Source organism: Nelumbo lutea, chromosome 3 (assembly GCF_056320005.1).
Source record: "Nelumbo lutea isolate HS-2025 chromosome 3, American lotus-T2T, whole genome shotgun sequence".
In the NCBI taxonomy this organism is placed as follows: Eukaryota; Viridiplantae; Streptophyta; class Magnoliopsida; order Proteales; family Nelumbonaceae; genus Nelumbo; species Nelumbo lutea.
In genome coordinates, this window is record NC_142686.1 from 109,579,718 (window position 1) to 109,601,607 (window position 21,890).

At 36.7% G+C, this 21,890-nt stretch overlaps 1 protein-coding gene across 1 annotated transcript; it reads left to right on the forward strand.

The window, feature by feature from the left end:
• The first annotated feature begins 1,230 nt into the window (after positions 1 to 1,230).
• Positions 1,231 to 12,249, forward strand: PARP2 (poly(ADP-ribose) polymerase). Its single transcript, XM_088974405.1, has 18 exons — positions 1,231 to 1,445; positions 1,519 to 1,792; positions 1,913 to 2,028; positions 2,185 to 2,266; positions 2,923 to 3,158; positions 3,293 to 3,422; positions 4,237 to 4,292; positions 5,743 to 5,816; positions 6,012 to 6,058; positions 6,207 to 6,256; positions 7,181 to 7,243; positions 7,845 to 7,925; positions 8,270 to 8,380; positions 8,575 to 8,650; positions 9,318 to 9,460; positions 9,554 to 9,627; positions 11,495 to 11,600; positions 11,970 to 12,249. Exons 1-18 carry the CDS (start codon positions 1,359 to 1,361, stop codon positions 12,060 to 12,062), a joined length of 1,899 nt encoding a protein of 632 aa, XP_088830531.1. The 5' UTR covers positions 1,231 to 1,358; the 3' UTR covers positions 12,063 to 12,249.
• Positions 12,250 to 21,890: the final 9,641 nt, after the last annotated feature.

The window sequence follows — 21,890 nt, forward strand, 5'->3', positions numbered from 1 at the left end:
CAAAACAAAATGGTCCAACATCGAGATAGGTGTATCTCATTCGTTCTGGGTTGTTGTGAAACAGTTGTATTGTTCTCAAACAAGACAGAGACGGTGGTCTTGCTGGAGCTACTGATGAGGTAAGAGCTGAAGAAATAAAGGGACAAAGAAACCCATAGATCTGAAATATCTACAGCATAAGCTCTTATCTGTTTTCCGTGCTTGTTCAAGAGCATCATCTTGACAAAGAACCCCCTGCTCTTGGTGGTTCTTTTGAGCTCCACCATCTCATCGTATGTTTAAAAAAACAAGAGTCGGAGATGAATTCAGTTGTTGATATGGGCATGGGGTTTTACATAAAAGGGATGGGTTGATGGTGGTTCGTTTTTACATCATTTTTTTTAACAGACGAAATCGTTCTTCTTTTTATTTTCTTTTGGTTTCGTTGGTGGCTTCGGTTGGGTTTTCGTGAAATGGCATAAAAACAACAGTTTTGGAACATTCGACGGCGAAGATTAACTGAATAAAGGGGACCCTTTTATGACAATGATGGAAAAAAGGATGAATTAAAAACTTAACCAAAGACAACATCAAGATCATGTGAAGCAAAATTAGAAAAAGATGAAAAATAATGGGTTTTAAGAGAAAAAGGGTAAGAAAAAGAAAATAGAAAAATTTTAGTGAGGTATTTTGATAATTTAATGTTTTACATCATTTGACTTAACGGCCAAGGGGGTTTTTGTCTAATGGCTAAAGTTTAGGGGGTTTTTATCGCAAAAAATGTATAGGAGGGATTTTGTCATTGATCTCATAATACAAGGGGGTCTTTATAATTTATCCAAATATATATTTTATCAATAAATAATATATAAATATATTATATGTATTATTTTATATTTTTATATTTTTATTTATAAATAAAATTTAAAATTACAATTTAAAACTTAAAAAGGGTTTTTTTTTCTCACGAAAATAGCGGGGCAAGATTTTTTGAAAAGTTATCCAAAATAAAAAACTATCCCAATCGAACACCTCTAAAAATTTTACATGTATTAAATGTTCAACCCACGACCCAATCATTGAGTCAAACGAGTCAACAATCGAACGGTTCGACCGATCGGATGAACGACGGGTTGTAAACATTAGTGGGAACAGTGTGTTGGTGGCAGATTGAGAGTGGGCAACTTACCACGTTGCCGCACAAGAAGCGTGTCGAGCACAAAGCTTGGGTTGCAATTCTCGAAAGCAAAGCCTAAAGCCAAAAGCGTGTCGAGCACAAAGCTTCCCTCCTTTGAGAAGCTTTTTTTTTTCAAAGAAATCAACCTTCGAAAAGCCATTATCATCTCTTCCCGCCTCGCTTTGGCTTTCCGCCTTCCCCCATGGCAGCAAACAGACTCAAAGTAGAGGAGCTCCGTGTCCAGCTCGCCCAGCGGGGGCTCGACACCACCGGAACCAAGCCCACGCTGGTAAACCTAGCCTTCCCCTCACCTCATCTAACTATACAATGTTCAGCAGCTAAATCACTGTTTGTTCTCACAGGCTCGAAGATTAGAATCAGCTCTTTGCAAAGAAAATGAGTCATTGACGGAAACGACCGATTTATCAGCTGGTCGAAAGAGGCCGAGGGAGTCTGAAAACGCGGATTCAGATGGGCTTGCGAAGGTTAAATTCATTGAGAATCTTCAAGAGATGGGTGTACGCCAATTGCGGGAACAAGCTAAGCTTCGAGGTGTTTCGGCAAGTGGGTCCAAGAAAGAACTCTTACAGAGGCTTTCAGAACACGTAGATAAGGATTCCGAAGAGGCTTCTAAAGGTACCATGTTTCAATTCTTTTCAAAGTTGTTAATATCAGAAAAGGGGAAAATTTATGTGGGTGATTGTTCACAAACCAGTTGGTTTCTAAAGTGAATACATGAGCAAATTATGGTGGCAGATAAAGTAGACGAGGACAAAAAGGAGAAGTTGGTTACCGCTACGAAGAAGGGCAATGCAGTCTTGGATCAATGGCTCTCGGATCAAATAAAGGCACAATACCATGTATTGCAAGTTGTAAGTAATGCAACCGTGTTTATAGTTAGAACTAGCTTTTCTTTTTAGTCAATGCGGCCGTCGAATTGTTCTATTTGTCATTATCTACTCTTCAGCTTTCATATATTGTTACTCAGTTTGTCCTCTACCTGTTTTTTTAATACATTTCTGTTGCAGGGAGACGACATATATGATGCCATGTTGAACCAGACTAATGTCAAGGAGAATAATAACAAGTTCTATGTTATTCAAGTGCTTGGTACATTCAATGGTTCAACCTCATTGTTTTGCTTATTTATAATTTCACTTGTTTTTATAATTTTATTGAAGATATTTGATTGCCAGTTTGCCATTTTTCGTTAGATAAAGTTTCTTATACACATTAAAATCAGAAACATGCAAGTCCATTATCTATCGCACGGAAAAACTTTAATGAAAATGTACAAGTTTATTTTAATCCTTGTAGTCATTGAGGTCCATTTGGTTCGCAGTCTGAATTGGAATCGGAATCGAAATCGTTTGGAATCGGAATCAGAATGGCCTATTCCCATAGTCTGTTTGGTTCGGACAGGAATGGGAATGGGAATTGGAAGCAGCAGGAATGGGATTTCATTCCCAAGGGAGGGGCAGGGAATGGCCATTCCCTCAAATGGGGGAATGCCATTCCAGCAGATATGGGAATGGAATTCCAATTCCGCCTAACCAAACAGTTGGAAACGAACTAGCCCATTCCGATTCCGGTTCCAGATCCCTATTCCTGCGAACCAAACGGGGCCTGAGATATGTTGAAATGAAGGATATTGTGCTCAATTGAACCTCAAGCACTCGGTTTAACTTCTTATTTGTTGGAAAATGTTCAGGAAGTAGTTTATGTTCATTGGATGCTTACTGAAGCTGTTTTAAAGTTAACTGCAGAATCTGATGATGGTGGTACGTACATGGTATACAATAGATGGGGTAGAGTTGGAGTAAAAGGTCAGGAAAAATTACATGGTCCTTACACATTGAGGGAGAGTGCAATCCAGGAATTTCAGATGAAGTTCTTAGCCAAGACGAAAAATGAATGGTCTAATCGCAAACAGTTCATTTCTTACCCAAATTGCTATACTTGGTTGGAAATGGACTACAGTGAAACAGAAAAGGAATCAACTGTGAGTTGGTCTAACGCAAATAATTTTTCTGGATATTTTTGCAAATAATTGATTTTGTTGGGTTATTTTAAATGTGCCTCGTGCTAAATATGCTGTGGTTTATCATGGTTCTCACATTTTGATGATGACATCAGGTTCCAGGCAAGCCAGTTGACTCCATTACAGGGATTCAACCTCGGGAGACACGACTTGAGCCCTGCATTGCCAAATTTATCTCTCTTATTTGCAATATAAGTATGATGAAACAGCAAATGTTGGAAATAGGTTGGTATTCTGTCTATTAACTTCTACTGGAAATTATGGGTTAAATTTTGTTGTTAGTTATCAATGATGGGCATATCATCAACAAAGAAATCCAATTTAAGGCCCATGACCAAAAAATCAAAATCAATTGCTTGGAACTATTAAATTGCAGAATCATTTGGCAGGTGGTCGATAAATTAGTATTGAAAGAACATTTTCGGATTGGATGTATCATAAAAAACTATTTGGCTTGTGGATTTCTGTTAAACTCTAACCGGCTGTACAATGTCATGCATAGACTTGTTCATGGGCTGGGCTCAGGCTTGGCTTTTGCCAAATTTTGAATGGGCCCAGCCCGAAGCCTGAGCCCGACATAGTGTAAAGTCAGGCCCGTGAACAGGTCTAGTCATGCATTCATATTTTGCATAGATATACCATCAACTTAAATTGCAGAATTAATTATCAAAAAAAAAACTTAAATTGTAGAATCATCTGACAGTGAGTCATCAATTAATACTAAAAGAACGTTTTCCAATTGCATGAATGATTATAAACTTTTTGGTTTGTTAATTTCTGTTAAACTCTAACCAGTTGTATTATGCACTCATATTTTGTGTATGATGACATTTGACTATTGGGTATCGATATTTTGCCAATTATATAATGAGGCTTCTTGGACACAATTTTAGAAAGTTTTGGTTACTTAGATAGTGAATTATGTTGAACTCTCTCGTTTGTTTCCCCACATTCCTATGTGTTTCATGTTGTTAACATTATGTTCCAAAAGATCCTCATTTTATCACCTTCTTTATATGTTTTGTCTCTTCCTTTTCAGGATACAATGCTGAGAAGCTGCCACTTGGCAAGTTAAGCAAGTCTACAATTTTGAAGGTAAAGATTTGGATTCATTCATGTAATATATGGTAGAGATTTTTCATTGACAAAATGTATTACAGGATTCATGTAGCTGACCCCATATAGTTGGGACAAGGCATGGATGATGATAATGATTATTTTTTATTGACAAAAAATGCTAGATTCTTTTTTTAATCAGAAAAAAATATGAACAATTTAGATAAGACAAGTAAATAACTTCATTCCAATACATAAACTGAAGTCAAATATAAGCAACAGAAAGATGCCCAGTTAAGACAAAAATTCAAAGAGAAATGTTTACATTCATTAATTCCCCATCCAGTCCTGTCATACCCAAATTAATTAACCTTTTTATTCTCCTTGGACCTCATCTAGAAAGAGTCCATAGTACTGTTAGCAGATATAGGAACCTGAGCACTTCATTTGGTGGCAAGCACTTTGGCCTGTCTTATCAAGTGTCTAAGAGTTCACGGTCCTTCACAGTTCACATCTTTATGATAGCTAGCCTATTGCCACTTGACAATCTCCTTCCACAATTAATCCTTTCAAGCCTGATGAATTTTTCAAAATTTCAATTAAAGTCTTTGTACTAGAGCCAATTAGTGTTTTCATATTATTTATTTCTTTTGTTATATGCTAGGCATACAAAAAAAAGTTGTTGATACCATACACAATGGTAATGAATATGCAAAGGACTCGTGTGAACACTTCTGGGAAAGAATTACAAAATGAGACAAAATAAAACTGGGTGCTTCATTTTGTGGTGAATTATTATCATTGCTGGATTAGATATGCATTGTGGAGAAGAACACTTCTGTTTTTGGTGCTTTAATTTCTTCATAATCTATCTCTGTGGGTTGTCACATATTGAAGAGAGGAAATGAGCAACCTCAAGCAGTGATGATGCTTTAGTATTGAAAGGAGAGTTTTCAGTTAAGGATTTTATCTTGGGAGGTTAAATCTGAGTTAAGAAGCATGTCAGTAGAAACTCAAATGTTTAATGTTTTCCGCCACTTTTCAGTCAGATATTGCTCTCTTTTAATCTTTCCATGTTTGGCTTCTTTGACATTAATGGAATGTGCTTCTTTTGTTTTGAAAAATGTTGATGGGTATTCTGGAGAGATTCCTAAAATTTTCTTAAGAAGAGCCAGGAGGACTCTACTTTTCTAGTAGAGCACTATTAAATCTTTCATTAACATGGCTGAAATTTTTGGTCAACCTCTTAATTTTGTAGTAGAAATATTGGGCACTCTTTTTTTTTTTTGTGGGTTAGGTTTGTTGGATCCTGTTATTTTTGTTTCTGCTCCAAAATTAATTGAAGCAGATAAATACCAGAGTCGAGAATTAGATCAACAATTCAGAATGAATCGGTATTTGTAGATTTGGATTGTATGGTTTAGCCTATATTTTCCTTTCACTATTCTATTAAACAGTATGCAAGTTACTTTTGTTTGAATATATTTAGGGTTATGATGTCTTGAAAAGGATTGCTGATGTGATTGGCCAATCTGATAGGAAGAAGCTTGAGCTATTAAGTGGGTATATATTTCTTCTCATATACTGGAATTTATTTGCTTGGTGGTATTTCTTCTTATTATGCATCTTCTATGGCATACTCAGACTGAATTCAATGTGAAAGTTTCTATCTTGCTTTCCATCTTATTCTTTTCGTTTTTAGTTTTAATATAAACCAAACTATAAATTTACCCTCGCTTGTTATTAATTATTTTGAAGGGAATTCTATACTGTTATTCCTCATGACTTTGGTTTCAAAAAAATGAGTAAGCTTTCTGCCCTCTCTTTCTCAATGAATCATTTCATTTTGATTTTGTATTTCAACTATACAGGGATAATTCAGATTTGTTCTTATGATAGATATTTTCTCATGAGATTAGCAACTAACTAATGAGAACAAACAAATAATGACAGGTGAATTTGTAATCGACACTCCTCAAAAATTGAAAAGAAAGTTGGAGATGGTAATTTCTTTTCCTTCTAACCAAGAAAGAATTCGTTATCTGTAATTAACAGTCTTTGCCTAGGAAACAATTTGGGAATGTTATAGAACACAAGGAAGTTCCTGTTTTCTTGGGAAATCCTTGGCAGATGTGTTCTTCACTGTGATTAGCATTTTCGCATGTTTCTCTCTCTCTCCACTCCTTACGATTTCTTAACTGAGTGTTTTGTGTTTTGTAAACTTTTCCTTCTCCCTATTCTAGGTAATATGTTCTTTTTTTATAAAAAATTATAGAAAATATGTTTATTCAGTCCATCCTTGACATTTTCTTTTAATGATTTCATCCATTTGCCATGTCAACTTTTTAGATTGTTGACTTGGTTCAGTTGGTTTATGATGGTACATAGGTATGTTGGACTTATAGGAGTATCTATATCTTAACTGAGCCTTTTTCTGTTTTGTAAAGCTTTCCTGCTCCCTATTCTAGCTAATATGCTTTTTTTTTTATTATTATTAACAAGTTCTAGAAAATATGGTTTTCCAGTCCATTGTTAACATTTTCTTATAATGATTTTGTCCATCTACCATGTCAATTTATTAGATTGTTGACTTGGTTCAGTGGTTTATGATGGTGAATAGGCATCATGGACAAATAGGATTACCCAGAATGGTCCAAAAGAGTTTTACTTCAAACTTTGAATTCTAAATATTGAGGTTAACTGTTCTATGATTTATGAGTATTATCTGTTTTGTGTTGCATATCAATTGTGCTGTGCGTTAATAGTATTTTATTTGTTTTCAACTTATGTGATTCCATGCAAGCAATTTCTCTTTCACGAGTGAAGATGGTCTACTAATATCCATTTGTTATTTGTTTTCAACTTCTTCAGCCTTCATCTTTATTAATTATTGATAACTGAGGTTTCTCTTCTTGTTTTCCACTAAGGTTGAAGCCCTGGGTGAGATTGAGGTTGCAAGCAAGCTGTTGAAGGATGATCTTGAGATGCAGGTAAAATTCTGTTGTTGTTCTTCTTGATGGTGGATCATTTGTGGTATTAATTGACCATGCATTGGCAATATGACTTGTTCCCCCTTTTAAATAATTTCCATGTCTTCATTGCAATGATGAAAAAACAACTAGTCTAACTATATGTAGCTCAAAATGAATCAACCTATCATTGAAAGTACTAATGTTAAAACAGTTGGAGGCCTCTCAGTCTTGTCTTGATTGAATTCTTTAGCATAATATGCACAAATATGCATGTATACGTAGGCACATATTTGAATAAAAGATGTTATTGCATTTGTTAGTTATTCAGTTTTTTTCCCTGTTGTACTTTTCACTTTCGTACTGCTGCAAAATAGCAAACACACACATAAATAATACTAGCTCCATCAGTCCTTTTCTTTTCCTGGTGAGGTTAATTTTATACTCAGCTTGAGTTTCCATTCCTCATTTCCTTGATGAAGTTTCTTGATTTGTAGAATAAATATAAGTGATGGCCTATGGTAAAATGATTTGATTGTGACATTTTTTTTATAGGAATGATTGTGACATTGTTTTCTCTCCTTGATGAAGTTTCTAATTTCATTTTCCAACATTGTTTTAGGAGGATCCCTTGCATTCTCATTATCAGTGTCTTCATTGTGAACTAATGCCACTTGATGTTGATTCCGAGGAATTCTATATGGTAACTTAATAGTTTTGTTACATCTTTCATCCTGGATCCAGTAGTAACTAAAGGAAATCAATGCTAAGTTGCTCTTATACCCAAGGTTCTAAATATAGATACAATCTGATATGCCGAGTGGGGCATATCGGACTTTGAAACAGTGCATTTATATTTTTTTAGTTTTTTTAAACCTGTTCAGGGGGTCGGTATAAGGCCTGTTTACCCCCCTGAAATAGGTCAAAATCCCAAAGTGTTAGAATTTCTCATGTTGGTGACCCACCGATAGGATACATTGCGAAATTTTGATCCTTGCTTATACCTGATACACACTTATACTAAAATTGCTATTTTCTTGGTGCTAGATTAACAAATATATGATGAACACTCATGCAAAAACACATTCAAACTATACTATTGATATTGTTCAAATATTTAGAGTTTCCAAAGAAGGAGAAGAAGAACGCTTCAGAAAGGTGAGTGAAACATATTTTAAGACTTTGGATCTCTTGCTCTCCCAAGTTTCATCTGCGGCATATATTTCCTTCATTCTCTAGTAAAGATTTTTTTATGTATATTGACATTTTTTTTGATATAAAGTGTTTTCTGTAATTTCTTCCACAGTGCATTTGACTATGTATGGTGAAATGCTATTGGTTTGTTTATGCAGTTCTCTGCTGCAAAAAATAGGATGCTTTTATGGCATGGCTCTAGACTAACGAATTGGACTGGTATTCTATCACAAGGTCATGATTCTCCTATATTATTCATTGTTTTTTTCTTGCAAATGAAGTATTGAAGTGGTAGATTTATACGATTAATTTTCTGTAGTTTTTGGCTTTGAGCTACTATGTTGTATACTTGTACTGCATTGTGGAATACTTGCATCAACCCATGAAAACAGAAAGAATTTCCCTTCCATTTTACTCTATATACTTGCAACATGCATGGGGATTATGACCCGCCTATGGAACTTTCTTATTCATATGCAGTCATCCAAGAAAACATGGTCATTAACTATTAGTTCCCAGCTTGCTTACTGAAAGAGAAGAAGTTTGAGTTGGATGTTACAATCTATTTCAGAAAAAGAGGTCTTTGAATTAGATGCTTACAATCATTCTTTGTGGCTGAAGCTTGCCTAGAAAACGCTGATCGAAAACGACATTGCATGGTTAATGGCTTGAAGCCAATTCCTAGCATGTCTGCCAAGTGTAGGTGGAGGCCCTAGAGGGGAGGATGGTTGTCATCTTATCTGCTAATCTGTCCTGATGTACCATTCTTCTTTTCTTTTAAATGTGGCTATCTTGGACTTGACACATTGTGGAATACTTGGGGAGAGCCATTTCTAAAATGAATGAAAAATAATGGTCATGCAAACTATGTAAGTTCTATCGTCACTTTTTTAAACAACAGGGTTACGGATTGCTCCTCCAGAGGCACCTGCAACAGGATATATGTTTGGGAAAGGGGTTTATTTTGCTGATATGTTCTCAAAAAGTGCAAATTATTGCTATGCAACTCATGCATCCAGGGCTGGGGTGCTGCTTTTATGTGAGGTTATTCTTCATTTTTTCCCTAGTTCTCGTATTTTGCTAACTATACATTTATGGTCTCTGCCCTAATGTTCTTTGTGATACTTCATTCTGCAGGTGGCACTGGGTGATATGGCTGAGCTTTTAACTGCAAATTACCATGCTGATCAGTTGCCAGAGGGAAAGTTAAGGTGCACTTAAGCTTATATATTTCTGGGTTGACAGTTTTATTCTATTTCATGATTCCTAATGCAGATTCATGATAAATAGAGATTGAGCCGTTATCTTTTCTATTATTCACTATTTGGTCAATAAGAAGAAAGAAAACTGGAAACAAAGAATATAGGATAATGGGAATAGTCTAACTACCTTAAACACAGGAGTTTCATTTACCAAATGTATAAGTGAGAAAGTATCATCACCTAGGAACAAGAGTAGTTCACCCATCAAGGCAAACAGGACTGTAGGGAATATTCACTATAGGAAATGAGGGAGTATTTGATGTAGGGTGAGAAGGAGAAAATCCTTGGATGAACATGATAAGAAGAAGAGGGAGAACTAAGGATCTGAATTATGAGAAGAGATTCAGATCTGAATCTAAAAGTGAAAGAGAAGAAATAATGCTCTTCAAAGAGAGAAGATCACACTATTACTTGCAGGTAACTTCAAAATAAACTTGTGTCGCCCTTTACAGACTAAAAGAGAACTTGCATCACCCTTTACAGACTAAAAGAGAACTTGCATCGCCCTTTACAGATTCCAATTTCACTGGGAAATTGACCCAAAATAAATTTTAACTTCTTTAAAACTAAGGAAACCAATAGGTAGCACATTGGGACACTCAAATAAGGACCAATTCCTAAAGTAACTCTAAATACCTTTTTCTAAACCTTGCTAAAACTAACTTAATATTGAAGGCAGCAGATTATACTATAAATAACAAATTTGGGAATCACCATAAATAGTAAATTTGAAAGTTTGCTATAAGTAATAATTTCAATTTTACTAAGAATAGTAAATTTCTAGAAAACCAACACTTCAATTCTCTTCCCAAGACATCAAATAGACTATACATATCAAAAATTGAAAATTTGTGATTGTTTCTAGAATGTAAGGAATCTTGATTTCTTCCACAGATTTTTTCTCTACTTTTCTGCCTGTTTCAGTATTAGTACCTTTCAGTAATATAGCCAGGGTTCTGCTTTAGGAAGTACATTCTGCCTTCTACTGCAAGTACCCTTATAATGAAAAGTACCAAAGGAAATATAATAGTTACAAGTTATCTAAGAGTCTTTGCTAGCTATTTGGAATCCTTCCTCCTTGAATGTGTTGAAGGCTTGAAGCTAGTCTTTGCTATCCACGAGTCAACTCGTGCACAACTATCTAAAATAGTGAAATGTGTCAAAGTCGGCTACAGTGCAATCTAACTCTTAAGTTGACTCTCCAAAATTACAAACCCTCACTTTAAACACCTCTATTTAATCGTGGTCCAACCATTTAAACTGTGTAATAGCAGACTGGTTTTTGTATTTTCCTAATTTACACATAACTAGATCCATTGTTCCATTGTTTGTTGGATCTTTTCCCATTAACATTGAAATTAGGAAAACAATGAAAAACAAGTGTTGGCTGACAGGTTTCAGATTCTGATGTCAGTGTCTGTGTCCATGCAACACTGGTCGTAGTTGAGATTGGCTGCACATGGGTGCAGGTTGGATGCACAAAGGCTGTTAGCTTGGTTGCATCAGAAAAATGTACTTGAATCTATGCATTGCTTATTTGGTTTAGAATAGTCTCAGTATCAGGGATTCCTTTGTCTTTTCACTAAGGATGTGCCAGGTTTATAAAAAATGTACTTGAATCTATGCATTCCTAATGATGCTTTGCTATTTTGTTTTTCAATTTCATGAGATTCAGCCTGAACATGAAGACAATTAAGTGGACAAGTGATCTTCAATATTCTCTGATGCAACATTTTTATGTGGGGAAGCAAAATTTAAGTGCATATATAACCACAGATTACCTATGACTAATGGTGCTAGACATTCAATATTGCAGCACAAAAGGAATTGGCGAAACGGCACCGGATTCTTCAGACTTCCTAAAGCTTGAAGACGGTGTTGTTGTTCCGCTTGGGAAACCAAAGAAGCAACCTGGGCCCAAGGTATCGTTCTTTATATCAAGCATGGTTTTCAAAACCGGACTGGACTGGATGGTCAAACCGGAAAAACCGGGAACCAGACAGGTGATCGGTTCCGTTTTCTCAAAAAATTGGATTTTCCCCCAAAACCATTGATTTTGGTCAGCAAACCGCTGAACCGGGCAGTTAACCATTTGAACCGTTCAAACAGTTTTGATTGTTTTTTTTTTTTTTTTGTCAGAACTGGCCGAGTGTTTGGTTTGAACAGTCGGACGGTTCGACCCAGTAACCGGTCCCTGACCGGTTCGGTCACCGGGTCGGTTTTAAAAACCATGATATCAAGCATTGTAATATGTAAAAGTGAATCATAACGTTCGTTCATATGCCTTGCAGGGTAGTTTATTGTACAATGAATACATAGTATACAATGTGGAGCAGATCCGAATGAGATACGTTGTTCAAGTAAATTTCAAATTTAAAATGTAAGACTCAGGCAACAACACTGTGCTCCATTTCTTAGCAGAAGCATACCTGTGAATTCTTGGTTTTCTTTTTTCCATGTCAGATGGCCTTGTATTTAACTTTGTTTGGTTCAAGACGTCCGCCTCCCAAGTCGTATTGTATATGCTATGGTTATTACTAAAAGGAAGTAAAAAAAATGGTTCTATGTGCATCAGTGATTCGTTTATTGTGTTTATTTGTATCCAAGTTTTTGTTCATTTACCTGAACAATACCTAAAATTACTACTCCCATCCACTGTATTTTGCAATTTGACCTCTCTAACACTTCAGAAAAAACTCATTTCAGATTTCAGAAACATCTCCCGGAAATTTAGTGTCTATTTATCCTTTGGGACTATGGAGGTCAATGAGTTAAATTACATTTTCACTGACACATGCTTGTAATTTATTATTCTATTTATCGTAAGCCAAATCCCAGAAATTCAACTCTAGAATTTAAATTCTTGTTTGGTATTCCAAAATGCTAGAATCTCATTCGGCCGATATTTTCGGCCAGACCTTTACAAGCAAAAGAGCGTAGAAGAAAATACAGAAAAATACATTGCATATTTCTAAATTTCATTGCGGATCTAAAAAAATTCAAAATGTCAAATACCCACATTCTATACACCAATGGTTGCCCATGAATTGACATCAATTAAGAGATGGCACCTATTCCAACTGTACTTTGGGCTTAAGAATTCTGACCCTGAGCTGAACTGTCATTCTCCCAAGAAAACCCTGCATGTGAATGAGACAATAATCATTGACACTGATCAATCATCATCAGTTAGAAGGAAGATTTAAGCTGCATTTGGTTGCATATCAATTGATGAAAAATGGATAATTTGATTGGAAAATGTTATTCCGTAGGAAAATGGACCAAATATCAATTTTCCTGATGCTTTACATGAAAATCAAATCTAAATGGCCGAAAAATGTGTTGTGGCCTTGTATTATATAAATCAAGGGAAGTAACTGTACACACACACATATATATTTCAAAAGTACTGGGGAGGTTGAATTGGACCAGTCCAGTCCAAAGCATTTACTGGATTGGATTGATGGATTTATATTGGGTTGGGCTGGATTGAATCAATATCCAGTCGATTGATAGAAGATAAGATAAGATAACAGGTGTCAATGGATCAGATTTAGGTTGGAACCAATTTAAATAGATTAGACTGTCTAGACATTGAATTGCACCAGTTCAAAGTGATGCAAAGTATTCGTTGGATTATATTGGACTTGGTCCACCTGTAATAGACTCGTATGGGTCAAATCCTACCTTTTACATATGAATCATTTATGTTATGAATTAGATGATCTAGATGTATATACGTGAAAAAAAAAAAAAAACACACATTGTTTTCTATATCAATTTATGGATCATCTTAAACATGTCCTATTTAACCAAACCCACAAATGACAGGAATTGTTCTGCATGACAGAAATGACTCTTGAATTTTGTCTATCGCCTACCACCAATCAAAGAAAGAGAAAACGTTAATGTATTGTAGATGGTAGCAGACATCTATGATCCACCCTACCATCCATGCATTTACGTCGCAGGCATTTTAGTTATATTTTTCTTACCCGGGAGAAGAAGAAAACCTGATCAGACTCAGACCCCTGTTTTATAAACCGGAGAAGAAAGAGGAGATGGATTCTTTGTTTTGAATATCAAAGATAAAGGAGGGACGTCCCGTTATATAAAGCAGAGAAAGTCAAAAGGAGAAGCAGACGTTTCAAAACTCTTTCACTTGAAAGTTGAAAGTTGAAACCTATCAATTCGTTAAAAGGGTCTGCTTGGTTGGCAGTTGGAATCGAAATCGGAATCAGAGTCGAAGTCCTCCAGAATCGGAATTGGAATGATCCATTCCCATGATCTATTTGGTTCAGACAGGAATGAGAATGAGAATTAGAATTAACAGGAATGGGATTTTAATGGTTCAACCGTTTGATTCAAATGGATGGTCTATTGTAGTGTAAAAATATAAAAAAATAAAAAAATGGCCAAAAATTATTGTCCAGGTCAAACAGATTGACGGTTAGACTGCCTGCGTCAATGGGTTGCAGATTAAGTCAATGTGTTTTGGCAAAGGAACCATTTAGGCAGTGTTTGGAACCGGTGCCATTGCTCCAAAAAACAGTGACACATCAGTGCTACGTTAGAAAATTCGGTACTCTAGAAAACAGTAACATGTTTGGAACCAATTTTCCATAAAAAATTGTGTTCTAAACCATGCTTTGGAAATTGAGAAGACGAATTTCAAGCTCGTTGCTGCCAATGAAAACATGATATAGTAGTGAAATAGACTTCCTATAATCGATATCAGTGCTGAAAACATATATAGAGCAATAATACCAAATAGAAGGTGTTGCTATTGCCCCCTCCTAATAGAAATATTTCCAAAAAAAAAAATGATACTTCCAACCTACACATATACAGCATATGCAACATCATGCAAACATATGCTTAGGCTAATTCCCAAGTCCAAAGTCCAAACCCCAAACAACTGTCGGTGCAGAATTTAGATTTTGAAATATCTTAACTAAAATATCTCATTCTCATCTATGTTTTCTCTCTGTCACGGTTAACCTCTGCTTCCAAAGTCAAGACAAATGCATCCTTATTTGAGGAAAAGGAATGGTTAAGAAAAGAAAAATATCTTAGCTAGGCTCAAATTTGAGCTTCCTTCCACGTCATAGAAAGCTTTTCTTTCTTTCACCTTAGGTTCTGTTTCCTTTGTGAAGTTCTTACCCTGAAATATCTGGGCTATGTTCTTGCACTTTTTCCTTCATAGTCAAACAATTGCAGCTTTATTTGAAAAAGTGAACATTAAAATATTGTTAACATGAGAAAAGTGCAATGAATAATGGGATATTAGGCAATGGGGGCTCCACAGTCCACGTGGACAAATTTGTTTTAACTTGCAATGTTAATCCAACAACGATTAAGCACCCTTGACCAACTCACCATGACATACATGAGGTGGACAAACCCTGTGTTTATCATTCAGCGCCTTGAAATCCCGACATTAAAAGCACATTGTATTGCTGTTTTTTGAAAGGAACAAGCTGACCGCTCAACTTCATTTCCATGATGCAATCAAGTGTTACACTGGCCACTGTATCTTATTGCAGAATTCTGAAATTACAGCCCCCATAATCTATTAGGAGTCTCCCCCTTCCCTCATAAATCGCATTTCCCCGTGAATTTGGCATCAATCCACGGTTATGATTCATTCTAAATGTACGATAGAGCTAAGAATTGTGAGGTGAACTGAATAATCATTTTCCCTCAAAATTTTGGGGGTGAGTGTCAAAATGATTTCTTACCTCATAAAAAAAGTTAGGGTTTTCATTGATTTTCTCACCTAATAAATTTTTATTGGTTTGTACAGATTGAAAAATCTATCAAAATACAAGAGATGCTATACCATTGGCGGGGTTTTGATAAATAAAACTAAAAATCTGATAAAAGTTTATGAAGTTAGACAAATTATAAGTTTTCAAAAAAATGAAAAAGGCTAAACAGTCCAAAATCCAATGGAGAGTGGGGACAAATGACATCTGCTTGTGGAGTTGTGTATAGGCTGTTGATGCTAACGTGGTTAACCCGGGATCTCCCGCTATAAGAAAAACAGTCTATGGTGGCAGTCCTATGTATGTCATCTTCTCTTCTTTTTAGGAGAAAAAGCCTTTCTCCATGTTCATTTGTGGTGGAATGACTTGTTAGGGATTCCTTAACTCAGGGACTCTTTTGAGGAAGCCTGCATCCTGAATGGGAAAGAGATAGATAGATAGAGAGATTGGTTGTTAGTTACATTCCCAAATCGATAATCCCCTCCTAGTTTCATTTCCTTATTTATATATTGTTGTTACAATTCTATTATAACCGCCTCTCCACTTGTCCAGTTCGTTAGTTAGTTTGTTCTAGTGGTTGGTTACATTCTTTAAAGGCTGGCGTTGTCTTTTCTTGTACACTTGTATTCCCTTTATTTGTGTCTCAACAATCCCTCCTCCCTTGAAAGTGACCTTGCCCTCAAGGTCAAGATGTGGAAATCTATTCTGTAAATCCAAGGTTCCCAAGTTGCATCCTCAATCTGTTCCTTAGGTTCTTGGAAGATCACTGAGAACTTCTGAAGTAGCTGTTGTAATTGTGTGCGGCCTTCTTCGGATCTGCTTCCTTGGGCTAGAATGGGGTCGTTTCCGTGGGAGCCTATCTGCATTAATATGATGTGGGTTGGGTCTGCTGCCTGTTTCCTTAGGGAGGCGAGACTAATGGGTCCTGGACCCTTGGACAGCTGCCCATGAATATGCACCTGTGAGCTGCCCACTTGAAAATCCATGGTGAGGCAGGCCCAATCACATATCACCGGCCCTAGTTGCCTTAACCATTGGACTCCGAGAACTACATCTGCTCCACTGATTTCTAAGGGGTGCAGATCTACCTCAAACTCATGTCCTTGTATCTTCATCTTTAATTTTGTGCACGTACTGTCGCACACCAGGTTGCTCCCATTAGCTACGTGCACCAGGAATGTTGTACATGGTTGGACTGGAATCCCTAGTTGTCTGACCAATGTTTGGGTAATGAAGTTGAGGGCGCTACCACTGTCTATCAGAACCGACACATGGCGCCCTTGTACCAGTCAAGCCTTACAAGGATACTTCCAGGTATTCCTTTGTCCATTGCCCCCATTCTTGGTTGTCCATTGGCTCTTCAATGTCTGTTGATTGCTCGACATATTTGATTTCAGGTTAAAGGAAGAAAACTTGAGGGATCTTGCAGCAATGGCCCGGCCCGAATTTGTCTCCACATGCATAACAAAGGCCCTTTTCCCATCGGGCTTGCATCTCATCCCAGGTTAACCTCTTGGCTGAGCCAGGGCCTGAACCAGAGTTGGCGTCCTTGCCTGTGATTCTTACTTCTGATCTGGGCTCCGGTTTACCCAAGATACCTGGTTCTAGGTTCGGTAGACCTGGTCTGATTGCAGCTCCTAGAGGTTGATTAATCCTTCTTGCCCGATTCAGTTTGTCTTCATGTAGTTGAGTTAATGTTGCTGCTTCAAGAACGGTGGTGGGCTGCATGGCTTTTACCTTCAGCCGCAATTCTTCCCTGAGTCCACCAACAAAACTGCCGACAAGCGCGTTTTCTGGCTAGCCTTGCACGCGCACAGCTAATCTTTCGAACGCCATCTGATAATCTTGGACGGAGCTGGTATGTCGTAGCTTAGCTAGGCTTTCATCATAGTTATCAAAGGCCGAGACTCCAAATTGCATGGTTAAGGCATCGGTGAAGTCTGCCCATGTGGCTCTTGGGTGTCGTCGCCGGTACCACTGGTACCAGACGATCGCCTCTCCTTCCAGGTGTGCAGAAGCTAATGGGACACGAACAGGTCCTTGTGTTGTGGTAATCGAAGTATCTTTCTGTTCGCAGAAGCTAGGATGTGGGATCTACCCCTACGAGGATGGGAAACTCGATTCTTGTTGTTCCTGATCCGCTTCGATGATCGGTGTCATTACGCTCTTTTTGATTCAGCCCAGGTGTTGCCTGTGCCAATCGTTCAAGCAAGGATGCGAAGTTTTCTTTGATTTCTTTGGCGTTAGCCGATATTCTTTGCATTTCTCCTTCCATGTTGTTGATTCTGTTCTCCATTGAGGATGACCTTGTGCTTGGAATCTTGGCTCTGATACCAACTTGTTAGGGGATGCCTAACTTAGGGACTCTCTTGAGGGAGCCTGCCTCCTGAATGAGAGAGAGAGAGAGAGAGAGAGAGAGAGAGAGTTGTATTCCCAAATCGATAATCCCCTCCTAGCTTCATTTCCTTATTTATATATTGATGTTACAATTCTGTTATACCCGCCTCTCCACTTGTCCAGTTTGTTAGTTTGTTTGTTCTAGTGGTTGGCTGTTAGTTACATTCTTTAAAGGCTGACGTGACCTTTTCTTGTACACTTGTATTCCCTTTATTTGTGTCTCAACATGACCAATGTGGCCCAAAATAATATAGCAATGACTTAAAAGGGAGATTAATGTTTTATAAACAATTGCTGACAAAATTTGGTCTTTGGCTTACTTCTTTTCCCTACCTCTTTCAGCGGAGGGTGACAAAATTGTCTTCTGTTGGGCGCTTGAACTCATTCAAAATTTTTTCTTTCTTTCTTTTTTTTTAATTCAAGAGTTTCTTTTCTATGGGTTTAATTTGAACTTGTTGTAGTGTTCTAAATTTTAAATTTTGTTGCTTTGTTGTGACTTGAAGTAAAGACATTTTGTTTGTGAAAAATAAACATAAGAGAACAAAACTTAGGGTCCATTTGGTTCATAGTCAGAATCAGAACGGTCCATTCCCATAGTTTGTTTGGTTCAAACAAGAATGAGAATATGAATTAAAATCAGTAGAATGGGATTTCATTCCCAAGGGAGGGACAAGGAATGACCATTCCCTCAAGTAGGAGAATGTCACTCTAGCAGGAATGAGAATGGGATTCTGATTCCACCCAACCAAATAGTTAGAATTGGAATAGCCCGTTTCGATTCCGATTCCAGACCCCTATTCCCACGAATCAAACGGGGCCTTATTCCCACGAATACACTAGTGTGATTTTGTCTGTTGAACTGTGTTCTCTCTCATTGTTTTAATTTTTTTAAGCCTAAATTATGTCAATTTGCAAACTCTGACCAACATTTGTCCTTGAGACCTTGTTATTTACATAATATCTCTCTAGCTATTTTTTCTATTCTAGACTATCACTTTTGAGTGATGCCATTGAGTTGGCTTATTTATGTCATTGCTTTAATTTATCTTTAGCCAAAAATATTTGCCATTTTGCAAAGTTTAATCAATATTTACTTGTGAGGTATGCAATATTGGTAAAAGCAGAATTCAATTCAACCTGGTTGAATAAAAAGTGTTGAGGGAAAATTCTCAAGAATTTTTTTTTTCTTGAAAAAATTTCCTCAACTTTCTGTTTCTATCATATTTTCTATCAAACCTAAACATTTATGGAATTCAAAGAGAGGCCTCTACTTCCAAGCAAACACTGTACTGGTAAGCTTCAATTCTCCATCCAAAGTATGGGATGAAGTTATTCAGAAGAGTTGAAGACTACTACATATAGAAAGGCAAAGAAAACTTAATCTTGGCTACTTGAAAGTCTAAGGATATCTTATACAAGTTATGATATCTACTCAGTGCATCCTCAAAGTTGGACCAGGCCCAAAGGATCCAATTATGTCATTATCGAATAGCTTTAATGCTGAAAGTAACTACACTTAAATGTAGAATCTATAGATTAACATGATCGTTCGTCCAGTAAAGTGTAAGATGGGAAAGAAATTTAAACTTTAGAAAGTTAATTATGCATCTCAAAGAAGCAAGAGGGGAAAGATTGCAAATGCCTTTGATTTTGATTACATAATTTTTTTTTTTTGTTTTTTTTATAGAGATGATCTATCTCTTAAAGGGTGCAACTTGGGTTGGTTTAGGTTAACTAAGCCCAACTGAAGTAAGGGTACCTAAACCCTAACCTAACCTTAAAATATGTAACCCTTTAGGGTATTAATATGCAATTTTCACATTTTTAATGACTAAACAAAAATTTTATAAACATTTAATAATATTTAAAAATATTAATAGGGGTAATATGCATGGTTTTTAAAACTGACTTGGAGACCGAACCGGTCAGGGGTCCAGTTATCGGGTTGAACGGTTCAACCATTTGAACCGAACGCTCAACCTGTTCTGACAAAAAATTAAAAAAATTAAAAATGGTCAAAACCATTCAAACGGTTTGACTGCCCAATTCAGCAGTTTGCTGACCAAAATCAACGGTTTTGGGGAAATCCGATTTTTGTGGAAAACGAAACCAACCACTTGATCGGTTCTTGGTTTTTCCGGTCCGACAGTCTGGTTTTGAAAACCATGGTAATATGTATATGCATGTATGTATTAAGTTTGACTTCAGTCAAGTTGCTCAAGGCTTCAACCCTAACCTGACCATTCCGAAACCAGATAGAGCTAAACTCGATTTTTGCAAATCTAGTTTCTTAAAATCCTAGTCCAATTGGACTCAAAATTTGATCGGGTTAATTGGGTTTTGGGTTGACCCATGCAGATTTGCATCCTTACTCTTTTCATCATGATGTTGTGTTAATTTTCAAAAGAAGCCATTGGTGATGGATTACCACTCACTCATGTTTAATAATACTTTGAATTTAGTTATCTTACTGCCTATAAATTATGCGAGGCAAATAAGTAAAATTCAGTGTTCTAAACAATGTTTTTGAACGTCATTGACCCAGACGATCGGACTGTTCAGCCCAGAAACCATCTAAGCAACCAGCTCCATTTCACCCCTAACCCATTCTTAGGTTAAAAACCGTTGGCTCCATCAGAAAACCACTGGCTCGGGCGATTGAACTGTCGACTCGTTTGACCCGGACAACGGTTCACAGTTTTAAAAAAGTTGTAGAGGAAAGAAACACAGGACCTCAGATATGAGATCCAGAACAAAGAGAGAAGAAGAAGAAGAAGAAGAAGAAACATTGCAGAGAAATCGATCTCAGATCTGAGATCCAAGAACTCAGATCTGTGTCTATTGCTACCGCCTCGCCATCGCCATCACCATTATCGTCGCTGGTGGGCATCGAATCATCCACGTCCTCTTCCTTCTTCTTCCCTCCTTCCCTCCTCCTTCTTCTTCCTTCCTTCCCTCCTTCCTTTCCTTTCCTTTCTCTTCTTTTTTTCCTTTCTCCTTCTTTCTTTCTTTCTTTATTTCTTTCTTTCTTTTCTTCTTTCTTTTTTTCTTTCTCAGCTGACATCAGTTTGTCTGTCTCTTCTCCATTCTCATCTCTCATATAAACATATAAATATTTTCCCTAATGCAAAGTTGCAAACTGTCCGAATTGTTTGATTCTGACGATCAAACCGCTGACCCGAAAATCAGTAATTAGAATGATTTCATTTCTGGATCTATTGAAAAAAGGTTTACTCCTATTAATCAATATTATTAGATTATTAATCACACTGGCTACTGTAATGGACCTAATTATACATAGAATTATATTAAAGGAAGAAATTTATATGAAATAGTCAAAATGTTTTCATGTAAATAACAACTAAGCCCGAAAACTATTAAATTCACTAGTTTGAACTTGAAGTAAGCTCCTAAGCTATGGTAAATTACACAAAAGGCTTAGACTCATCGAATTTTAACATGCATAAAATTGGACCGAATCACACGCTGACTGTACCACAAACGAGAGAGAGAGAGAGAGGATGGCTTCAAAAATCAAGAAATTCTACCAAGGAAAAAGATTGTTTAGAAGCATATGAATTGTGTGGAAAGTAGAATCTTGCTATTTGCTATTTAGAGAAGACTAGTTGATCTGTGAACCATCAATCATTTCTCATTGCTTCTCTTATTCTGTTGAGACTTGACACTTCAAAGTTTGCGTCACGTCTCTCTTCATTCTTTGTTTTAAGTTTTTACCTTGGGTGGCATTTTTACGTTGGCTACTTTGCATCTTTGTTTTCACCTTTTAAGCAGAAACTCTCTCACCTTGGGAAACATATATAATTTTCACAAACATAGGATCAAACCCAACTTCATTTTCACAAAGATAACAGCCAAATTACTTGCACAAAGATAATAGACCTGATATTTAACACATAAATCAATTAGACTACATTTGATTCTGGTGTAAATGTGAATCCACGTAAACCTCCACCGTTGGTTCACATTTGTTTCCAGTGTAAAAGCAGATCGGTGTAAAATCTACATTTGGTCCACTTTTTCAGGTGT

Excerpts from the sequence above, each read along its gene's own strand:
- PARP2 (XM_088974405.1), top strand. The coding sequence starts at position 1,359 with ATGGCAGCAAACAGACTCAAAGTAGAGGAGCTCCGTGTCCAGCTCGCC. Across the intron at positions 1,446-1,518 it reads CCGGAACCAAGCCCACGCTG|GCTCGAAGATTAGAATCAGC; the intron begins GTAAACCTAGCC and ends TTGTTCTCACAG. Across the intron at positions 11,601-11,969 it reads AGAAGCAACCTGGGCCCAAG|GGTAGTTTATTGTACAATGA; the intron begins GTATCGTTCTTT and ends TATGCCTTGCAG.